The sequence below is a fragment of the Schistocerca americana genome, chromosome 2, assembly GCF_021461395.2.
Source record: "Schistocerca americana isolate TAMUIC-IGC-003095 chromosome 2, iqSchAmer2.1, whole genome shotgun sequence".
NCBI classification, from domain to species: domain Eukaryota; kingdom Metazoa; phylum Arthropoda; class Insecta; order Orthoptera; family Acrididae; genus Schistocerca; species Schistocerca americana.
Genome location: NC_060120.1, coordinates 589874546 through 589896346, shown reverse-complemented (window position 1 = coordinate 589896346; position 21801 = coordinate 589874546). Strand labels below are relative to the sequence as shown.

The 21801-nt window shown below is 41.5% G+C and overlaps 1 protein-coding gene across 1 annotated transcript in view; it reads left to right on the top strand.

The window, feature by feature from the left end:
- The first annotated feature begins 10760 nt into the window (after nucleotides 1-10760).
- The window catches only part of LOC124595833 (brachyurin-like), a 58012-nt gene continuing 46971 nt past the window's right edge, over nucleotides 10761-21801 (top strand). The window contains exons 1-2 of the mRNA XM_047134730.1: nucleotides 10761-10874; nucleotides 13817-13883. Coding sequence (XP_046990686.1) covers nucleotides 10827-10874; nucleotides 13817-13883 — 115 coding nt within the window. The 5' untranslated portion in view covers nucleotides 10761-10826. The remainder of the gene's footprint in view (nucleotides 10875-13816; nucleotides 13884-21801) is intronic.

Here is a 21801-nt window from a genome sequence, read left to right as displayed (position 1 = left end):
CTAAATAGAAAGAGTATGTCTATAATAAAGGATATAGTAAAAGGAATACAGAATTTTAGTGTGTCCAAGGATCCTTGTGAGACATGTATAAAGGGAAAACAAGCAAGGTTACCCTTCAAGACTAGTAAGAGTAAATCCACAGAAGTCTTACAGTTAATCCACACAGATGTATGTGTCCCGATGGAGTGTGAATCCGTAGGTGGGAGTAATTATTTTCTTACGTTTATTGATGATTACTCACGATATACCCATGTTTATTTTCTTAGTTCTAAAGACCAAGTGAGAGATATCTTTGAGGAATATTGCAATATGGTTGAAAGGTGGACGGGAAAGAAGATCAAGATCATCAGGTCTTATAATGGGAGAGAATATATTAACCAGAAATTGAAGAAACTTCTGGCAGAAAAGGGAATCAGGCATCAAACTACCTTAAGGTACAGCCCATCTCAAAATGGGGTTGCTGAGAGGGCTAATAGGACCATTGTTGAGAAAGCAAGGAGCATGATTACTGACGCTGAATTATCCAAAGATTTTTGGGCAGAGGCAGTGTCAACAGCTGTATATTTGAACAATAGATCACCTACAAAAGCATTAAAGAATAGAATCCCTTATGAGATATGGATAGGAAAGAAACCTGATCTAAGCAATATAAGGGTTTTTGGGTGAGATGCAATGGCACATATTCCAAAACAGCTAAGAGGAAAATGGGATCCGAAAGCTAAAAAGTATATTTTTGTAGGCTATTGTGAAAATTCAAAGGGCTACCGATTAATGGATCTATTGACTAAAAAGATTGTCATAAGTAGAGATGTAATATTCTTTGAAAATAGAAAGGACTCAAAAGAGAGCAAAACCACTAAGTCAACTGCACCTAGTTCAGAAGGTGAAACCTTGAGTGAGGAAATAGAAAGTGAAGAAGAGGAAGACGACAGCCAAGGACAAATGGATACAATTTATGACGACAATGAGTTAGAGGATGAAAAAAATGAAGAAAACAATGTAAGGCGTTCTTCTCGTGTACCATAACCGAAGGAATATCCGGATTTTGAGATGTATACAGCACAGTCTTTTAATGATGAGCCAAGAACAGCAGAAGAAGCAATGAGTGGCTGAAACTCTCAAGAATGTAAAGAAGCGATGAAGAGAGAATTAGAATCTTTATATCAGAACGAAACCTTTGAATGGGTAGATATGCCAGGAGATAAGAAACCACTGCAGGCAAGATGGGTATTCAATTTGAAGAACCCTGAAAGGTCATCACCAAAATACAAAGCAAGACTTGTGGTAAAAGGATATTCACAAAAATAAGGGGTAGATTACGAAGAAACTTTTTCACCTGTAGTCAAGTATGCATCATTGAGATATCTTTTAGCCTTGGCAGTAAACCGAAATTTAATAATTCATCATATGGATGTTAAAACGGCATATTTAAATGAGAAATTGGAGGAGGAGATATATGTCATTCCACCAAGGGAAGCCATAAAAACCAGATCAGAAAGTAAAAAGATTTGGCGTTTGAGAAAAGTATTTATGGACTTAAACAAAGTGGACGTTGCTGGAATCGATGTCTACATGAAACTCTAATAAATACGAATATGAAGCAATCCAAGGCAGATCCCAGCATTTACTATAAGGGGAGAAAAGAAGAAATAATAATAATGGCGATATGGGTGGACAATTTCTTTATCCTGACTGAAAGTGAAGGCCAAATGGGAATTTTCAAGAAACAGCTGCAAACCAAGTTTAAGGTGCATGATTTGGGAGAAGTCAAACGTTATTTAGGTATGCAGATTACTAAGGATGAAGAAAGACAAGAATTGAGCATAAGTCAATCATCATACACGGAAAAAATATTAAAGAAATTTGGCATGAGTGATTGAAAACCCATAAGTACTCCAATGGAAGTAGGAGTGAAGTTAAGTGTAAATGAGACTGATGTGGAATGTGACAAGAATGTTCCTTATTTATAAGCAGTAGGGAGTCTGTTATATTTGTCTCAAACGTCACGACCCGACATTGCTTTTGGCACCAATGCAGTGAGCAGATATTGCAGAGACCCAAAGGAAAAGCACTGGAAAGCTGTAAAGAGGATATTCCGATACCTAAGAGGAACCTCAAACTATGAGTTAAAGTACCATAGAGATGGTAACGCAAAACTAGAGGGATATAGAGATGCGGACTGGGGGAGTGAATTGGGAGACAGATACTCCACCACTGGCTGCTGTTTTAAATTAATGGGGGGCCTCACATCATGGTCCTGTCAAAAGCAAAAAACTGTTGCATTGAGCACCGTGGAGGCCGAGTATATGGCACTATCTTACACCACACAGGAAGCATTATGGCTACGAACATTAATAAGTGAAATAGAACCCAATTTAATTGAGGAACCTACAACCATCTTCTGTGACAATAAGGGAACCATAAACCTAGCTAAAAATGATATTACTAGTGCTAGGACAAAGCATATTTATATACGGCACCAGTTCATTCGGGACCACATAGAGCGACAGATCATTGCCGTGGACTATCTGCGCACAGAAGACATGTTAGCTGACCTTCTGACAAAACCCTTGGAAAGGGAGAAGTTTGAGAAGATTGTGGGACTATTTGGTTTATCTTGTGGAAGCAACACACAAAATATAAGTTCAAGGAGGGGTGTTGGAATTGTGTGAACAATACATTTCGTGTGTGACGGCGCAAAGTGCACTGCGTAAAATAGACCTCTTTGGCATTGTCTAACACTCTTTGTGTGCGCTAATTATTCTGTTGTGTTCGCTGTAAATTCTTATTTGTTCTTGAATGTGCAAACATAGTAATTAGTAAAATGTCCTTTTTTTATCCTTAATACTTATTCAGCTGCGCGAATTCCAATAAGTTGAATCACTATTGGGTATCGACATTCCGACATTATTACTTTCAGTCGTTTCTGTCGCAAAGAGTCGCGTACGATGATTCTAATTCTCCTACCCTACTATCATCCATTTCTGTTCCCTCCTCCCTATTCATGTCATCGTTCACATCCTCTACATTAGATCTCAACCTTAGGACTTCTTTGACATGGTCAAATACTACAAATTACAACCAACCAACACTAACACAACTACAGATACACAACACACAAATACTGTCTAAGCTACGAAATCAATTCAACAACGCGACGAACTTGCCGCAGTGGTTCGCCAGCTACAATATATTTAACTGAAGCACAATGAGCTATGACTCAAACTTTAAATATCGTCGTATCAATTATTTCTATACGTACTTCGGTTTTGTGTCTTTTATAACACCTGTATGTGTGCCTCCCACAGGCACGACGTCTATCGCTTTCAGTTTGTTGTAGTACTTTCTTCCTGTCACTCCTGGCGTAGTTTGTCGAAGACAGTGAACGTGTAACATGAGCAAGTTAACACGATTGGTTGTTCCGTTCGTATACAGTCAGTAAATAATTGACAAATTAGCATGAATGAACTCTATATTGTTAATTTATTACCTTCAAAACCCACGTTGGGCGCCATTTGTGACGCCTCCTATTTCTGCCTACTGGCACTTCCACGACCATCGGAAGTATAACGTCCTTCTTCTACGCCCAGCCATTATTCTTCAGCTCGTCGATATATGTGAAAGCGAGGTGACACAACACTATCTGTTAGCAGTCAATATTTGTTGCTAATGTCCGATCTTTGGGCTAACTGAGGTTTCACAAAATCTTTTAATGTCTCTTTCGTTGATAAACTTAGATTCTAATTAATACTGTCGCCTAGCTACGTTGTTTAGCGGTTGCCACCAAAGATCCTTATTAACAGTTACAAGGCGACCGATTCGCGTTTCCAGATGAACTGATATCTTCGATTAGCGTAGCGCATGTACACCGAATTAATTCCACAAAAGACACAGGTTTCATTTAACAAAGCACAACGTTTTATCCGTTTAAAATTATTCCGTTTTATATGAATGTGGAATAAACTATTGTTATTATTATTATTGTCCAGAGATAATCCAATACATGGATCAATTCTCTTGATACTCTGTTCGAAATGGTAGCAGACTGTAGTTTTTCCTTAAATTGGCTTTTATTAACATAATTCCTTCGATATGATTCGCTACTATGAATGGTCACACATCAGTTCGATAATAAATGTCAAAACAGGTTGTACAATGAAAATTCAAGTTTCGACGCGCTGTTTGAATAGTAGCTTCGGCAACAACTGATGTTCTTAAACTGAGGTTAATGATATCGGCTGGTTCGAATGGCTCTGAGCACTATGGGACTTATCATCTGAGGTCACCAGTCCCCTAGAACTTAGAACTACCTAAACCTAACTAACCTAAGGACATCACACAGATCCATGCCCAAGGCAGGATTCAAACCTGCGACGGAGGCGGTCACGCGGTTCCAGACTGAAGCGCCTAGAACCGCACGGCCACATCGGCCGGCAATGATTTCGATCTTTTATCGACTGAGATGTTCGCTGTATGTTAGCTTTATCTCATTTCTGTCAGTTTTCGTACCTTTGACAATAAATTAAACGAACAGACATTTACTTTCAATTAGCCCGGCTTCCAATAAACTTAGCTATCTGACACAGTGGCGCACGAACATGAGAGCCACGAATACTCATGACTCAAATGCTAGAAGCTCGGACACTAAAATCTCGAACACAAAGACTTTCAGATTCTGAAGACCCCCATACGCCAGAGATCCTCAGACGCTTAAGACTCCCAGACGCTAAAGACGTTAACGATAAGTGCGCTGGGTTTATATAGTAGTTGTAAAACAAAAGGGACGTTCATTAGAATCTCTTTCAATAGAGCCCCTTGCTATTTTGCGTGTAACACTCAATTCAATTGGCTCTTATTATTCGTTTGTTTAATTTTCTCTATGTTAAAACTGGAATTCATGATTTTGTATAAAATTTTGGAATTGTTCATGCCAGTTCGAATAAATTTTAGTTTAAAAAAAGACCGGTTATTATAGCGAGTGGTTATAGGAAGAACGGGAAATGTGTAAGCATTCCTTGGAAAACACGTTAAAATTAGGAAACGTAGAGTTTTACGTATGTGTCGTGTAAGGTACGCTGGGTTATACTACAAGCTGTTATTATACCTTAAAGTAGTGTTTTCTTGCGTCCCCTTATTTAGAAAAACTTTAAACAGTTAGGATCCCTTTCCGTGTCGAGTTCACATACAAATTCCTTCGACCTACCCCACTGACACACTGTTCGTTGACAGTCAAACGGACGAGTGCTGACAGATGTTGCACTTCATGTAGAGAATACAGTGTCCACGGGAGAGGATACTTGGAGTATCTTTGGTACACGTATGTCGCTAGCCATCCCATTACACCCTGTCACTGCGTATGCTGATCGATTGACAGCAATCAGAGCTATATTCAGCAACTTACCAACTGTGAGTCACATTCTTTTCTACGTACAAAAATCTGTCACTTCGTTTCTTTATAGAATCTCCTGTGTCTTGTTTCAAGAATGTGGTCTACTTACGTCTGCAACAGCAGAGAATTAAAAGCATGCGCTTCAGGTCTATGTTTGTAGGCAGACGGTGCAGGTCAGAGTGAGTTCCTCTCGTCACTAGGTTCACAGCCCAAAAAACATAGATAACATTCAGAGAAAAGGTGGAGACTCTAGAGCAAATCCTACTTGATCAAAACGACGCTGCTCGAACTATCTCATGCACCATATAGCGCACAAGTAGAGTTCAAGGTCGAAGTTAACATGCTGTGGCTGTGGCCCCAGTTCTACATTTCTCTCTCGTTATCCCTCAGGACTACAGCAAGGCAATTCTTTCTGTTTCATTTGCCGATCCGTTTTCTAACCTAAATAAGATTGATCTAGAGAGCTAATAAAGAACACACAAATGACAAATTTTCTTAATATCGGAATCAGGGTCTCTTTCACCTGATCTAATCCACGACTAAGCTGCAGCGTTGCTCGCGGAACGCAGGGTCCTTTGGAACCGAGACAGAAGGAGCTGTTAGTTTGACCGAGAAAAGCACTCTTAAATACAATCCAAGACGAAAAGAATAGAGGCACCACAAAGTAGTTATGCAAATTGCTCATAAACTGATGTTCATACACGTATGTTGTAAACTTTGGTGGTCGATGGATGAATGTGTGAGCTCAGTTTCACCGTACAGCTGGCAAAGATAGTAAACAGGGGACATGTCGATACCATGCCATAAAGTCTCGGTAAACGTCGTTCCTTGTACTCGGTTGGTCAGTAACTATGCCTCGCAGACGGTCTGATGTCAGAATTTGAGAAACGATGTGTAGTTGGACTCATAGAAGCCGGGTGGAGTAATCAGCGAATCGCTCGACATTTGAATGGGAGCGATGCCAATATTCGATGATGTTGGAAGTAGTTGGTAAACCATTGCCGAACACGGTGCAAGAAGGAAGCAATCGACTTAGACAGACGACTGAACATGAAGATCGAGAAATCATCATCTCAGCTGAGCGTTCATTTGTGGCAAGTAGTAAACAACTGTTTATCAAAAGAGATTAGGAGTCTGGTGATGGAGGAGAGCCGCCGGCGTCAGTGTGAATCACTTAAACGGCTTGCTTATCCCACGGTGGGAGCCAGCAGCAAGACATATAACGCCTTTAGCTATAGGTGTCGTCCACTTTAGATTAGATTACATTTGCAGACTAATCAAGATTACTTAGGTTGTTCAGTTTATCTGTGAGATCGAAATAAATTTGTTGTAAAGAAAAGCAGTGAAGCGAGTGACAGCTATTTAATTACTTGCTGATTATATTATCTGAGAAAAACAATGACGCACTTTGAAGACAAGGACAAAGAGTGTAATTTTTACATTTGCACACCATCTGCTGATATGTAAATAATTAGAGCTGCAACTCTTCGTACAGGAGAACTGCTGCCAGAAGGAGTGTTGTATGAGTTTAGCGTTGTAGCCAGGCCTGGTAGCGCACATAAGAGGCGTGAACAGAGTCAGACGTTGGTTGACAACTACGAAGAACGTGTAGGTGCAGCGTGCTCATTTGAGACAAAGTTAACAGCACCTGACAGAGTCTGAAAGGGACCTGATTGCAGTGCCGCGATCGGGAAGAATGGACTGCTAATCACTGGCGCAACTGCATTGCGCGGCTCCAAAGCGTTCGGCGACGAATCACTGCCTGCACTTCCGTGGACGATTATTCGAGGAGGTCCCATTCTTGCGATGCTTTGGAAAAGCACAGCGGTGTTACACCTGGTGTCACGGTGTGAGGAGGCATCGGGTATGACTTCACGTTGCAGCTGGTATTGATTGAGAGAACTCTGAAGACAAAATAGTATGTCACACGGACATACTGCGCCCTCAGGTGTTACCTCCCACGCAATAGTACTGCCACACAATTTTTTAACTCGACAATGCTCGTCCACACATATTATAACACGCCCGTGGGTACAAATGGCGGAGGGGTCTCCTTACCTGGTAGTCGTTTTTCGTTTTGTGACCGCGCGCCCTGTCCTCACCACGTACCTGATAATCCCGCGACGGTCGTATTGTTCTGCTTCACACTGCCGCTGGCTTGCCTGAAATTATGTATTTAAATATGCAAGCGGATTTAGGAGAGCCACTCAACGTTAAGCGCAACACTGTTCTGCGTCTGGTATGAACATCTACACTGCTGGCCATTAAAATTTCTACACCATGAAGATGACGTGCTACAGACGCGAAATGTAACCGACAGGAAGCAGATGCTGTGATATGCAAATGATTTGTGTTTTAAAGCACTCACACAAGGTTGGCGCCGGTGGCGACACCTACAACGTGCTGACAAGAGGAAAGCTTCCAAACGATTTTTCATGCACAAAACAGCAGTTGACCGGCGTTGCCTGGTGAAACGTTGTTGTGATGCTTCGTGTAAGGAGGAGAGATGCGTACCATCACGTTTCCGACTTTCATAAAGGTCGGATTGTAGCCTATCGCGATTGCGGTTTATCGTATCGCGACATTGCTGATCGCGTTGGTCGAGATCCAATGACTGTTAGCAGAATATGGAATCGGTGGGTTCAGGAGGGTAATACAGAACACCGTGCTGGACCCCAACGGCCTTGTATCGCTAACAGTGGAGATGACAGGCATCGTATCCTCATGGCTGTAACGGATCGTGCAGCCACGTCTCGATCCCTGAGTCAACAGATGGGGACGTTTGCAAGACAACAACCATCTGCACGAACAGTTCGACAACGTTTGCAGCAGCATGGACTATCAGCTTGGAGACCATGGCTGCGATTACCCTTGACGCTACATCACAGACAGGAGCGCCTTCGATGGTGTACTCAACGGCGCACCTGGGTGCACGAATGGCAAAACTTCATTTTTTCGGATGAATCCAGGTTCTGTTTACAGCATTGTGATGGTCGCATTCGTGTATGGCGACATCGAGATGAACGCACATTGGAAGCGTGTATACGCCCTCGCCATACTGGCGCATCACCCGGCGTGATGGTATGGGGTGCCATTGGTTACACGTCTCGGTCACCTCTACTTCGCATTGACGGCACTTTGAACAGTGGACGTTACATTTCAGAAGTGTTACCACCCGTGGCTCTACTCTTTATTCGATCCGTGCGAAACCCTACATTTCAGCAGGATAATGCACGACCGCAAGATGCAGGTCCTAGAGGGGCCTTTCTGGATACAGAAAATCCTCGACCGCTGCCCTGGCCAGCACATTCTCCAAATCTCTCACCAATTGAAAAGTGTGGTCAATGGCGGTCGAGCAACTGGCTCGTCATAATAAGCCAGTCAATACACTTGAAGAACTGTGGTATCGTGTTGAAGCTGCATGGGCAGCTGTACCTGTACACGCCACCCAAGCTCTGTTTGACTCAATGCCGAGGTGTATCAAGGCCATTATTACGGCCAGAGGTGGTTGTTCTGGGTACTGATTTCTCAGTATCTATGCACCCAAATTGCGTGAAAATGTAATCACCTGTCAGTTTTAGAATAATATTATTGTCCAATGAATACCCGTTTATCATCTGCATTTCTTCTTGATGTAGTAATTTTAATGGCCAGTAGTGTATATTCTGAGACGATATGAAAATCACAGGTTGCACTGTTTACATTCTGAGTCATAACTGCATAACCCAATTAACGGTCTTGATGTTTATCTGTCCACAATATCACTTGGACGAGCGTACGCGAAACCGACGCGAAGCGTGTGACTGTTAATGATGCGGAAGCCTTATGATCGAACGTTAGTTCTTACGCTCGTCACGCACTTTCGGTTCCAGTCTTCCTTGTCACTAGTAATGATATAACACTGCTCATAAAGTTAAACTACTGTTCACAGTTCACAATCGTACGAGCGTGAGCGTAACCGTCGCGGCGCGGCTGATTGTTGGTTCAAATGGCTCTGAGCACTATGGGACTTAACATCTATGGTCATCAGTCCCCTAGATCTTAGAACTACTTAAACCTAACTAACCTAAGGACATCACACAACACCCAGCCATCACGAGGCAGAGAAAATCCCTGACCCCGCCGGGAATCGAACCCGGGAACCCGGGCGTGGGAAGCGAGAACGCTACCGCACGACCACGAGATGCGGGCAGGGCTGATTGTTGATGATGCGGAAACGCGATGACCGAACCCACGTTGTCACACTCGCTGCAAGACACTGGCACTTGATTGCACTCTTTTATGGTAACTAATTTTTACAGATTCACATTAGTTCATTGTCAGAGCCCGGAAACGGCGCGGATGATTGATGCTGTGCGACACGCAACGGGAGGATACTCAAATACGTTATCGGCTGCACTGCTCATTTTGTATTACGTCATTACGCACTTTCCTCTGAATCACATCCATATTTCATCACCTTACTGTAATAGCACTTGTAGTAACACTTGAACTCCCATAATAACTATGCCTCTCACATGCAGAGTTACCCCAACACAACAGTTCCGTGTCCCGTGCTCGACTCTGCAATCGCGCTGCCCGCAAAGATACTCCGCAACTAAGCCAGCAATATGACAATACGCCTACAGTGTCATGTGTCTCTTTGAGCTATCTGTTTGTTGTTGAGGTATTACTATGGCCAGCGAGTTCCCAAAATCTGTCCCCGATAGAACATGTGGGAGACCGCCTCGCGGGTCTACATTGTCCTAGTGCCAATAGCCTCCATATCAAGAAGAAGTTACAACAGTTGAGGGCCAACTTGCCTCAGGAAAGGATAAAAAGGCTTTATGACACTTTCCCCAGTCGAATCTTTTTCTTACATCCAGGCAAGAGAGAGGTCCAGTGTCAAGCTGATTATTAGTCTCACACTCCCACATGTTTTGTAAACTTCTCTAGCGTTTGTAATCACTAACATAACATCACATATTCTGTCACATACCCTCATTCTTATGCTCCTGCCACTCTTGCCAACTTCACTTCATTGTTAGGTAATGTAAATGGTTTCTACACGTAGATTCGGCTGCTTAATGCATTGTTTTCTTATTAGGGAGGAGCCGGTTTCAAGTCCCCATCGGGCTGCCCCGATCAGGATGCTCCACGGTTTCTCTCAATCATAGCAAATGCATATCAAATAACAATGCTGTCGACTGTGTGCTAAACCAGTAAATCACTCCTTGTTCTTTCGATCCTGTACCACGACCTGTTATTTGGAAATCACTGTTATCTTTCCAATTTTACAGATATCAGAGCTCTCTGAGCGTTTCAAAGTCCGTTTTGTTAGCTTTATCTTGAATTCTGAATCTGAATTTGATAACTCATTTGTCAACAAGTCTGCACAATATCGAGTATAAAACGGAGCGATGCGTCTGATACTCATAGGTGCGGGTGGAAGACAACAATGAACGCGTTGGCTATATTGCTTTTTGCCGTGGCCGCTGCCGTTCAGGTAAAATGTGTTGCAGTCACGTTAGCACATATACTATAAGTGCAGCAAACAGACTGAGTCATTAAATGGCGATTTTGAACATTGTGTAGAATATTCTGAGGCTACCGTCAATGCATTCACTACGTTTAAGCAATCTTACCACCCGACTTACATCAGAGCTTATGTAGACTGGTTCAAACAATTACACAATAGAACATTGCACTTCTAAGGGATGTCAGTGTGCATCGTAGAGCGGAACTGTAGTCAAAAAGCCAGTTGTGTACTGATCGGCTGTGCTGAAATACGTCGATTTGACTATGGTTAAGGTTATAGCTGGTATATTTTTTATAACAGGGTTTGATTTATACTCCCAAGTTATTTAGTAGCTATCCTAATTGATAATCTCATGGAATTTTAATAGAACTACATTGAGGTTCATTGGTTAATATCACACAAATCATACTTACATGATAATCATAATAAGAATCTCCAGAATGAGATTTTCACTCTGCAGCGGAGTGTAGCTGATATGAAACTTCCTGGCAGATTAAAACTGTGCGCCCGACCGAGACTCGAACTCGTGACCTTTGCCTTTCGCGGGCAAGTGCTCTACCAACTGAGCTACCGAAGCACGACTCACGCCCGGTACTCACAGCTTTACTTCTGTCAAAAATATGCAAAATACGCAGTTCCATAGAAACACAGAGTTCAAAGAGACACAGAGCATCAAATGATATAAATTTGTCAAATGCTAGTGTGCTTGCTAGGAAACATCTATGACTATAGAATTTTGTTCATCTAAGCCGGAACTACAAATTCTGATCTATACTTTACGAATTTAATCCACGAGTAAGAGAAAATGTAGCTTATCTTACGAAAGTATTGTCTTTTTTCTAGTTTGGTGACATATAATGCAATTTTTTTATCTTTTTTCTCCAACTTCCTGAAGTAACTCACATTCTAAATATTAAAATACCACATCATATGAAGAGAGCAGACTTTGTTGTGTACAAAGTCCAGAATCAATATCTATGATAAAGAATGGAAACAAGGGTGAATCTGCAGCGGCAATGTAATATGTAATTATCGCCATTCAACGAGTTTTTCTGAATGTGGCACAATTTTTAACATGTTCAATAATTTCCGAAAATTTTATTATTATTATTGTTTCAATTTTTCAAATTTCTCCAATAAATTTCACTGTTTCTTAGGAGCAAATTGTGTGAATACACTATGTATTCTATCTTAAATAATTTGTTAGAATATAGTGATTCAGGTAGTTGAATAACTTTAGTAGCACATCAGTTCTAAGAGAACTGAATGAAAGCTTACAGACTTTATATGCACACTAACAACATTTGTAATGTAAACCATTTCATATATTGCCATAATTTTCACAACAGAACACCTGATTAACGAATGCTTTGTTTCTATTGAAGCATATGTCCTAACTGGCAAAAGTGCAACCCCCACTCTCCCATTTTATTGTCGAGTAATTCTGTTTAATTACATTTCATGACCGCCATCAATCAAGAGCCTGAAGGAAATGTTCTGAGCATTGCAGATCCTTTGCACCATAGTGAGACAAAGTATCGACTGGATATCCACAGTCACTGCGATTCCGCACTTGTTAATACCTTTTGTACATTAGATCTGCTGTTATTACTTCATGACAGGTTCAGTACGGTATTAATTTCACTAAATTTAGGTTCCCTCATGTTTGTGTTGAGCTTCACATCCTTTAAAGATTTACCTGGTCATACAACCACATCAATTTTAATGATTTTGCGTAAACAATTTACTCATAGTGTTTTGACTTCATAAATTCTGGTTGTTTATGAATATGTAGAGTGGTAATGCATGTAACTCGCAACAATTTGTAAAACAATTTGTCACCACAGACGCTATCCTGCTCTATTCTAGTTCAGTATTAATATACCAAATAATTTCCTACCTTAGTTGATTGTTTGTAAACTAGCTGTTTCCTCTGCCTGTGCTTGCATATCAGTAGTTCTGTTAGGATGAGTGATGGAGAGTAAGCTACTGTACATGAAATAACCTCAGCTGCCCTCACGTGTCTGCTTGTTTGGGTAAGTTTAGCTCAGGATGTGTGCCATACACGCCGCACACCCTCCCCCTCCCTCCATCACATCCCCTACTCCAGTTCACAACAAGGCTGCACGCACACAACGTTGTTGCTAAGTGGTGCAAGCGTGTTCCATCTGTTATTTCCCGTTATTTCATGATTTTAGGTGCAGAAAATTTTTTAATTTCTTAAATATCCTATGTTCTTCCTCGGAATTAAAGCTATCTCTATATCACATTTTATGGTTCAGCAGTTTAGTCGTAAAACCATAACTCAGACACTTTTGCTCATATTATGGTACAGCACGGATTAAAAACATTGAGGATTCTGTAAGCATTGTCTACGTTATATTGAATCGTATTTCGTAAAACATACCAACCAAAAAAACATTTTCTCAAGTACGATGAAGTTCATAAGTCAAAGTATAAACAGCTTTTTCAAAGAGCAAATATTTTCTCCTAATTTGCTTAATATTTTTCAAATCAATAAATTTCTTAAATTACACACTTTTTTATAGTATCCTGCGTTCTTCCATAGCGTTCAAGCTATCTCTATACCAAATATCATCAAAATCGATTCAGCGCTCAAGTTGTGGAAAAGTAACAGACAAACACCCTTTCGCATTTACAGAACCTTAAATTACGATATTTTTTATTGATCCAATTTGACAGAACACAGCTTGTATGTTGCCACAGTCTACGCTCAAGTTACCTGTGAAAACCCCACTAAAATTCGTCTTTAAAGTAGAGAGACAACCACAACGGTCTTACAGCGTCATTATTAGTATAGATAAAGATATAGAAGATGACGTATTTTCGTCGTATGGTTTTGCTGAACACGATATCAACAAAAATGTATAAAATTCCTTTGTTGACAGGCGCTGCCCCAGTATGCGACGCTACACCGCAATCTTACACCTATGGTAAAGACAAAGCCACTTGTGCGTAAGTATCTCTATAATGTACGAGTACCAGAGAAAACTTATGTTTCACAGCAGTATTTAAATCACTCTTACTTAATCCTCGAATCCGTGACATTTTATAACTAGTTGCTTGCTTATTGGCGACCTTTAAATCGGCTTATCACAGAATACGCATTTCTCGTAGCAGCAGAGTCATACGTCGCAAATTGGTGCCATTGCGTATCGCCATAGTTCTGTCTATCACTATTTAGCTCTTGTACATCTTTCTGTTCTGAAATGATACGTTGTTCTAAATCATATTTATTGAAACTAACATAAATTTTGAAATTAACTGCGCATACACTAGTTCAGTACATAAAATCTCCTTTAAGTCTTTTCTGCCTGGTCATTCTAGCAAACATTCTTTGCATATGTGATATTCATGTCCAAGGTATTATACGAAGTACCCGTGAAATAACTGTAGAATCTTCGCATGGTGCTACCTACCTCCCTACGTTATCGATCAATTGTTATTTCCGCCAAGTCCTCTGAGCGGGAAACACAGTGTGTCATACCTCTGTGGCACGTGTGTAGTATCCTGGTGCCTATAGTACTATAAGTAAAAGCTGGGGGCGCTACCCTCACAACAACAGTCATATGGTATGATGACAGGCCCTTGATGGAAACAAAAGTACAAAAGTGAACACAATGTGGAGCAAGGATTTTCTGCGACATATGTAAGAAGCAACTGACAAAAAGAAAACAAACTCTGGACAACGCCAACAACATGATAATGTAAGAAGTGAATGGGACTGGATAAGTGGTACTATTGTTTTGCTACGTACTTGACGCTGTGGTATGACGTAGTAAGCCAGTTCGCTTATTCAGAACGGAAAAAATCCATCTCCATCAGGAACTAGATCGTCTGATCCCTCCGAGAGTATTGATCTATTATCCACCATAAAGCGAAAACTCTGTGCTTATTTGGCTGTTAGGTTAAATGTTTCTATTAGTTACCGATTAATACAGGTGCCATCTTCGTCAACTCGGAATGTGCCCTTCTTACATAACATGCTGATAGCCATGTATGAAGGTAAATGCAGTGTTTCTTGACTTCAGAAATGCTTCTTACTCATTACTACACAAACAGTTACTAACGAAATTGCTATTGTATAGGATATAAAGTGAAACTCGTATCTTGTTTGAGAATTTGTTGGTCTAAGGCGCGGCACTCATGGACTGTGCGGCTGGTCACGGCGGAGGTTCGAGTCCTCCCTGGGGCATGGGTGTGTGTGTTTGTGTGTTTGTCCTTAGGATAATGTAGGTTAAGTAGTGTGTAAGCGTAGGGACTAATGACGTTAGCAGTTAAGTCTCATAAGACTTCACACACATCTGAACATTTTTTGAGAATTTGTTAGTATGGATGGCACAGCATCTTACCTTAACAAGACAGTCATCTATAGACGTAGAACTCCAAGCATACCGCAGGGGAGTGCGTGGAAACCATTACTGTTAATATTGTTATATTAATTACCTGGCTGTCAAATTTAATAGTTATCTCAGATTTCTGTAGATGATATACTTACCTTTAATGCAGTACAGTGTGGAAAATGTCGCACAAAACCATGTCAGATATTAATAAGACTTCAAAGCTGTGCTAAAATCGGAACCTTAAATGTTCAGAACGTTGAAATTGGGAATTTCACAAAATGGGAACAGGTAGTATAAATATAGAGTACGGCAAAAAGACCTCCTGTTTTTGCAGAGGCCACTGTGTGAGTTGTCATGGGGTTACTGATGTGGACGAGGTATCGATCAGCAGCGTACATGCCATTTTCAGCAGGCGCCTTCTCTCTTCTTGAGGAGAAATCGCCTGCCCCCTACGTCACCTGATTTATTACGTTCTGATTCTTTTTTTTTTTTTCTTTGTGGACAAACATATACCCACAACTCTGCAAGCACAGTAGGAGGCAATAACCCAGGAAGTGGCTACCATTACACCGGAAATGACACGAAAACGGACAGCTCCTGAAAAAGGCTTCCTCAATGTGTCAGCAATGGAAGACAACACGTACTAACTTCTTTCTTTATTTGTAACTACCTTTTAAAATACGGGAGGACTTTTTAACAGATCCTGTACAATGACTCATGATCGGAACCAATAAACGCATACAAATATATGGGCGTAACAGTTTGCGAGTTGTTAAATAAAATCATCGTATAGGCTCAGTTGTAAGTAAAACAGGTATCAGACTTCAGTTCATTGATAGAATATAGGGTAACTGCAATTAGCCCACGAAGTATATTACTTGCAGAACACTCGTAATGCAACCCATCCTGCGATATCACTCATGTGTGTCGGACCAATATCAGATAGGTTTGAGAAGGAGTATCAGCCACTTGTAATGCATTGCGGGTCGTATTTTCACAAAGCAACAGGAAGCTGTATACAACTGGAACTAAGTATTGGCCTCAAGATATGTAAGGCAGTTCAAGTATTTTCGATAACTGCTTAAATTAAATGTCATATAAGAAAGAAAAACACTCAAAACTCTTACAGGATGGTCCTTCATTTGTTGATCATCTACACTAGTCTCGCAACAGATGACTTACTGGCAGTTTTTCATCTTTACCACTAGGGCAGCTCAGGGTTAAGGAAGTTATGTACTTCTGTCAGGCAATGTGGCAGAATTATATGTCTATGACCTACGGTAGTGAATCGCGACACCGCCAAATCTCTAGGACCGGAGTTCTAAGCAACCCATAGCAGCCCCTAACAATTCCGCATCCACATGCGTTAGCCATTAGAATGGATGACGGGCGAGCTATCGGCATCATCAGCAGTCCCTCTGAGATTAACCAGTGGGATTTAACGGATCCGCCAGCCCAGTCCCACAGCTTGCTCTTGGTGGGAGACTCACATTGTTATCAAAGCTATCATTCATTCTGCTGGTTCTGCCATAAATGTCACGTTGTTACTACATATCGACGGTTTCTGGTCGTCTTCCGAGCAGAAATTAATTATTGCGCGATGAAATGGCACTTGCACGTACACTTGGACATTCTCCTAATGTGTCTCTACAGTGAGGTGACTCATTCGATACCTCCTAATATCGTGTTACCCGGGATAGTGAAGCAACAAGTCGTTGTAAGTCCAATAAATAAATATTGAGCTATACTGGCTCCATAGCCATTCATAATTGCGAAAGAGATGACAGTGCAGGATTTTGTCCACGTACTGACCTCTCTATTATGGTATAAATATTCTATGGGGTTCATGTCGGGAATTCTAAGTGGCCAAATCATTCGCCCGAGTTGTCCAGAATGTTCTTCACACCAGTCGTGAACAACTGTGGCCCGGTGACGTAGGGCATTGTCGTCCATGAAAATTCCAGCGTTCTTTGGGAACGTGAAGTATATGTATGGCTGCAAGTGGTCTCCAAGTAGGGGAATATAACCATTTATAGTCAACGATAGATTCAGTTGCGGCAGAGGACGCAGTCCACCCCATGCAAACACAGCCTATACCACTATGGAGCCACCATCGCTTCCACTGTGCCTTATTGACAACCTGGGTCCATGGTTTCGTCCAGCCTGTACCATACTCGAACCGCACCAACCTATATGATGACGAGCCCTGGAGAGGCGCTGCAGGCGATGTCACACTGTTGGAGAAGGCTCTCGAATCGGTCGACTGCTGCCATAACCCAATAACGCTACATTTCGCTTCACTGTCCTAACAGACACGTTCGTCGTACGTCCCACATTGATTTCTGCGCTTATTTCACACATTGTTGCTTGTCTGCTAGCACTGATCACTCTATGCAAATACTACTGTTCTCGGTCCTTAAGTGAAGGCCGTCAGCCACTGCGCTGTCCATGGTGAGAGCCAATGCCTGAAGTTTGGTATTCTCGTCATGCTTTAACACTGTGGATCTCGTAATATTTACTTCCCTGACGTTTTCAGGAATGGAAAGTCCGATCCGTCTAGCTGCAACTAACATTCCTCTTTCGAAATTTGTTACTTCTGTCATGCGGCCATAATCACGTCGGAAGCCTTTTCACATGAATCGCTTGAGTGTAAATGACATCTCCCCCAATACCTTCTGCACGCTGTACTACCGCCATCTGTATATATGTGCACATCGCTGTCGCATGACTTGTATCACCTCACTGCACTTCCTAATGACCGAGTGGTTGTAGGTGCTTCGATCCGGAACCGCGCTGCTGCTACGGTCGCAGGTTCGAATCCTGCCTCTGGCATTAATGTACGAATGCCTGTTGGTTGTGTCGGATAGAGAATCAAGTCTGTATTGGATTTGTTTGACGAATGAAAGCACATCTGCAGTTGCATGGTTGCCTTACTTCAAATGCACGACCAGTTTCGTAACGTTAGTTACATCATCAGGTGTAACGCCTATACTGCGTTCACCTTGATTGATCCTGATGCAAACATTGCAGTATGTATTCTTCCGTGTTTGCCGGCATCTCATTAGATTTCATTTCACGTGGAGGGGAAGCCAAGCTGTCTGCAGTACAGTCAGACACGATAATAAGGATATGTACGTTTTATGCTGTACATTATGCGAACATCGACTCAGCGATAAAACGGGACATCAGTTTTGCCTGTACATTTAAAGCCGGCCGAAGTGGCCGTGCGGTTCTGGCGCTGCAGTCTGGAACCGCGAGACCGCTACGGTCGCAGGTTCGAATCCTGCCTCGGGCATGGATGTGTGTGATGTCCTTAGGTTAGTTAGGTTTAACTAGTTCTAAGTTCTACGGGACTAATGACCTCAGAAGTTGAGTCCCATAATGCTCAGAACCATTTGAGCCATTTGTACATTTAACTTCTACAGCACTGGCTAGCCAGCTTGTCCCTCTAACGTAATGTGATGTGAACAGTTGCAGTTAAGACCTAAAACCAGACGACAGAGAAACCATATAGCTTCGAAGGTTATTTAATTTTTAAACCGAATGAAAAAAATTTTCGGCAAAACTCTGTAACTATGCTCCTAAGGGGACTAGACTGAAAACAAAACATGACCTCGTTTTTAACTGGCATAGTACTGTAATTAAAAACAAGAGTGATGAAAATTGCTAATTTAAACTACGAGCAGTCTTTCTGAGTGAGCTATGACGTAAAAGCAAACCGCAGGGATTTCACAGAATTGTTGAATGTTGAAGCCACACAAGGTATTATTTATTATCGGTCGTATAAATTTCAGTGCTGGAGCGGACATCTGCTACGTTGATAACGAGGCGAGCAACAACAAAATCCTCAAAGCCACCCAAGTGCCACATTTTCTCCTGGTCTTTTATGATATATCGTTCTAGTTTCCACCAACATTCGCGAGTGACCTACGGCAAAGCTTCGTGCATTAGTTCTAGTACGCCTGGCAGCTTAAATGGATTGTTATTTCTCGCAACAAATCACTTAATTAGGTTTCAGATCCATTCTATCTGGCTTAAACTGCAGTTGTACGACAGAAACTGTAAAAAAGCAGCATTTGTACGGTGTGCTCGATGCCACGAAAAATATTTTCCATGTTTCTACAGCGCTTATCACTGTGGCTCATGTGAGACCACATTTGTGATATAAAACAATGAAGATAGTCTAGATAAAGAGCATATTTAACTTTTTTGCAAAAATTTAGTTTGTAATGTTTTCTTAATATAAACAATCCTGCTTAACAATTCTTTATAAAGTGTCGATGGTTAAGAAATTACATTTGCAATGAAAACTGGAATTTTGCGTGTGATATGTAATTAGAAAGAAGAAGACTGGCATTACTTATAAAAAATGATGATTAGATATGTTGTAGGTAGCATACATTTGACGCATTTTATATTTAAAAGATGTAGATATTCGAACTAAACAAAAAAGAAAGATAACGAAAAGGAGACTTCTCAAAGACTGGAACAAAGGTCTACACAATATCCAATTACCGTTCTTCCGCGCCACCGATTAAGCCAAACATTTCGCTTATCTCAAGCCCTCAACGTCAGTAAATACAATTTCTTGAGAAACTTAATAGCCGATTTTTTTCTGTAATGTTGTGAAAAATGTGGAGAACAACTAGTTTCTCGCTATTTTCCGTGCACCACGCACGTGCTTCACTAGGTAGCAGGAAGCGGCTTCAGCCATTTCCACAGTACGTGTTAACAGCTCGACAATCAGAGTCCAAGTGGCGTTTAGGTGCACGGCGACCGTAGATGTTTTCTTAAATAAAAGCTACATAGCGGAAGGGTGATTAAGAAAGACGTTGATGGCTGTTAATTAGAACACTAATGATATGTAATATATACTGTAGTGGTAAGTTACAAATAATTGTTCCATATCCGGCGACACTGAATGACCGGGTCGCACAAAGTGCTTCAAGATTGCAGCAAGGAAGAGGAATCCAGAGGGAACGCACGTGGATACTCGTTGGAGTGTCAACAACGCAGTTGAAAGCAAGTGAACTGCTCCAAATAAGCGTATGGTTAGAGTTTAAAGAAATCTGTCTATGCAAAGAATATGCATCATCAGTATCAACGGGTGTTAGAGATTATATGCATTGCTTAGGTGCTTTAGCATTTTCGTGCACTGAAAAAATACGTGAAACTTTTCACTGTATACGTTTGCTCTATGAACGTGGCAAACTATTTTTGTAAGCCTTGAGAAACAGTGGGCTAAGCGTTATCGTATTTTCAGAATAATGGAAAGGGCCATCCAATGATGAAGAAGACAGTATGTGTCAGATTGTCAATGAATTCGTGTTAGAGGATTTGAGAATGAGGGAATTACAAGAAGAAAAGCAAGACGGGGTTGTAAAACATTGGAATTCCGATTACAGTCATGAGGATCCCTATTTTTCCCCAAATGAGGAAGAAGACGATGAAGATGAAAATCCATTACATAGAATATAAGAGACGGAAAATGGGAACAAAATAAAGGAAGAGAGATTCTTCTGCAGGTACCATTAAAGAAAGAATAAGTAGCTTTTACTTTTGGTACATTTGTAATGAATAACGAACTGTCTCTATTTCTCTTTTAAAGACTGAGAATAAAGTGTTCATTGGAAAAACAGATTAACGCCGGAAATTACAACCAATTAGGCGCGGTGGGAAAACATCAAACAAAAATGTACCGCACATAAGTCCTGGACCCACGAAAAACATTGATCCTAAAGTCGGTAACAGTGAATTACACTGCATGAGAAAATGACACAAGCACAAACTTCATGGGTTGAGAGGGTTTGTGATGTTATTGCAGTGATTACAATTTCAAGTCAAATTTATAAAGAACTTGTCAGTATGGCCCGCGTATCAGTGTGACGTTGCACCCCCTCTCGCCTCGATGCAAGCAGTGAATCTGTTAGGAAGGTTGCATAAAACCATTGTATTCACTCCGAGAGACAAGCTGGTCCGCACATTTAAACGAGCATTGTCTTGTTGACAGCTGGCACCAAGCAACTGTCGTATGAGAGATAACCCATGAAGACGAAGTGGGGTGCCCGGAGTGGCCGAGCGGTTCTAGGCGCTACAGTCTGGAACCGCGCGACCGCTACGCTCGCAGGTTCGAATCCTGCCTGGGGCATGGGTGTATGTGATGTCCTTAGGTTAGTTAGGTTTAAGTTGTTCTAAGTTCTAGGGGACTGGTGACCTCAGAAGATAAGTCCCATAGTGCTTAGGGCCATTTGAAGCATTTTGAACGAAGTGGTGTTCCTGGGCATGGTTCGCCTCCAGACGCAAATGACTATGTTGTGGTCATCGCTGGTCACTGACCAAACCTCTGGGATGACACAGAATGTTGGAGGGGGTCTATTACCTGTGCTCAGATGGCAGGCGCTGATACGAAGGCGTTTCAATAAGCTCGGTTCACAAGTTAGTCCTCGCTTGAGATGGCCAGATGTCGTCGACCAGAGGACTGAAGACAAGTATGCCTACCCTTACATTTCCTTTGCAGGCCAATTTCGGGT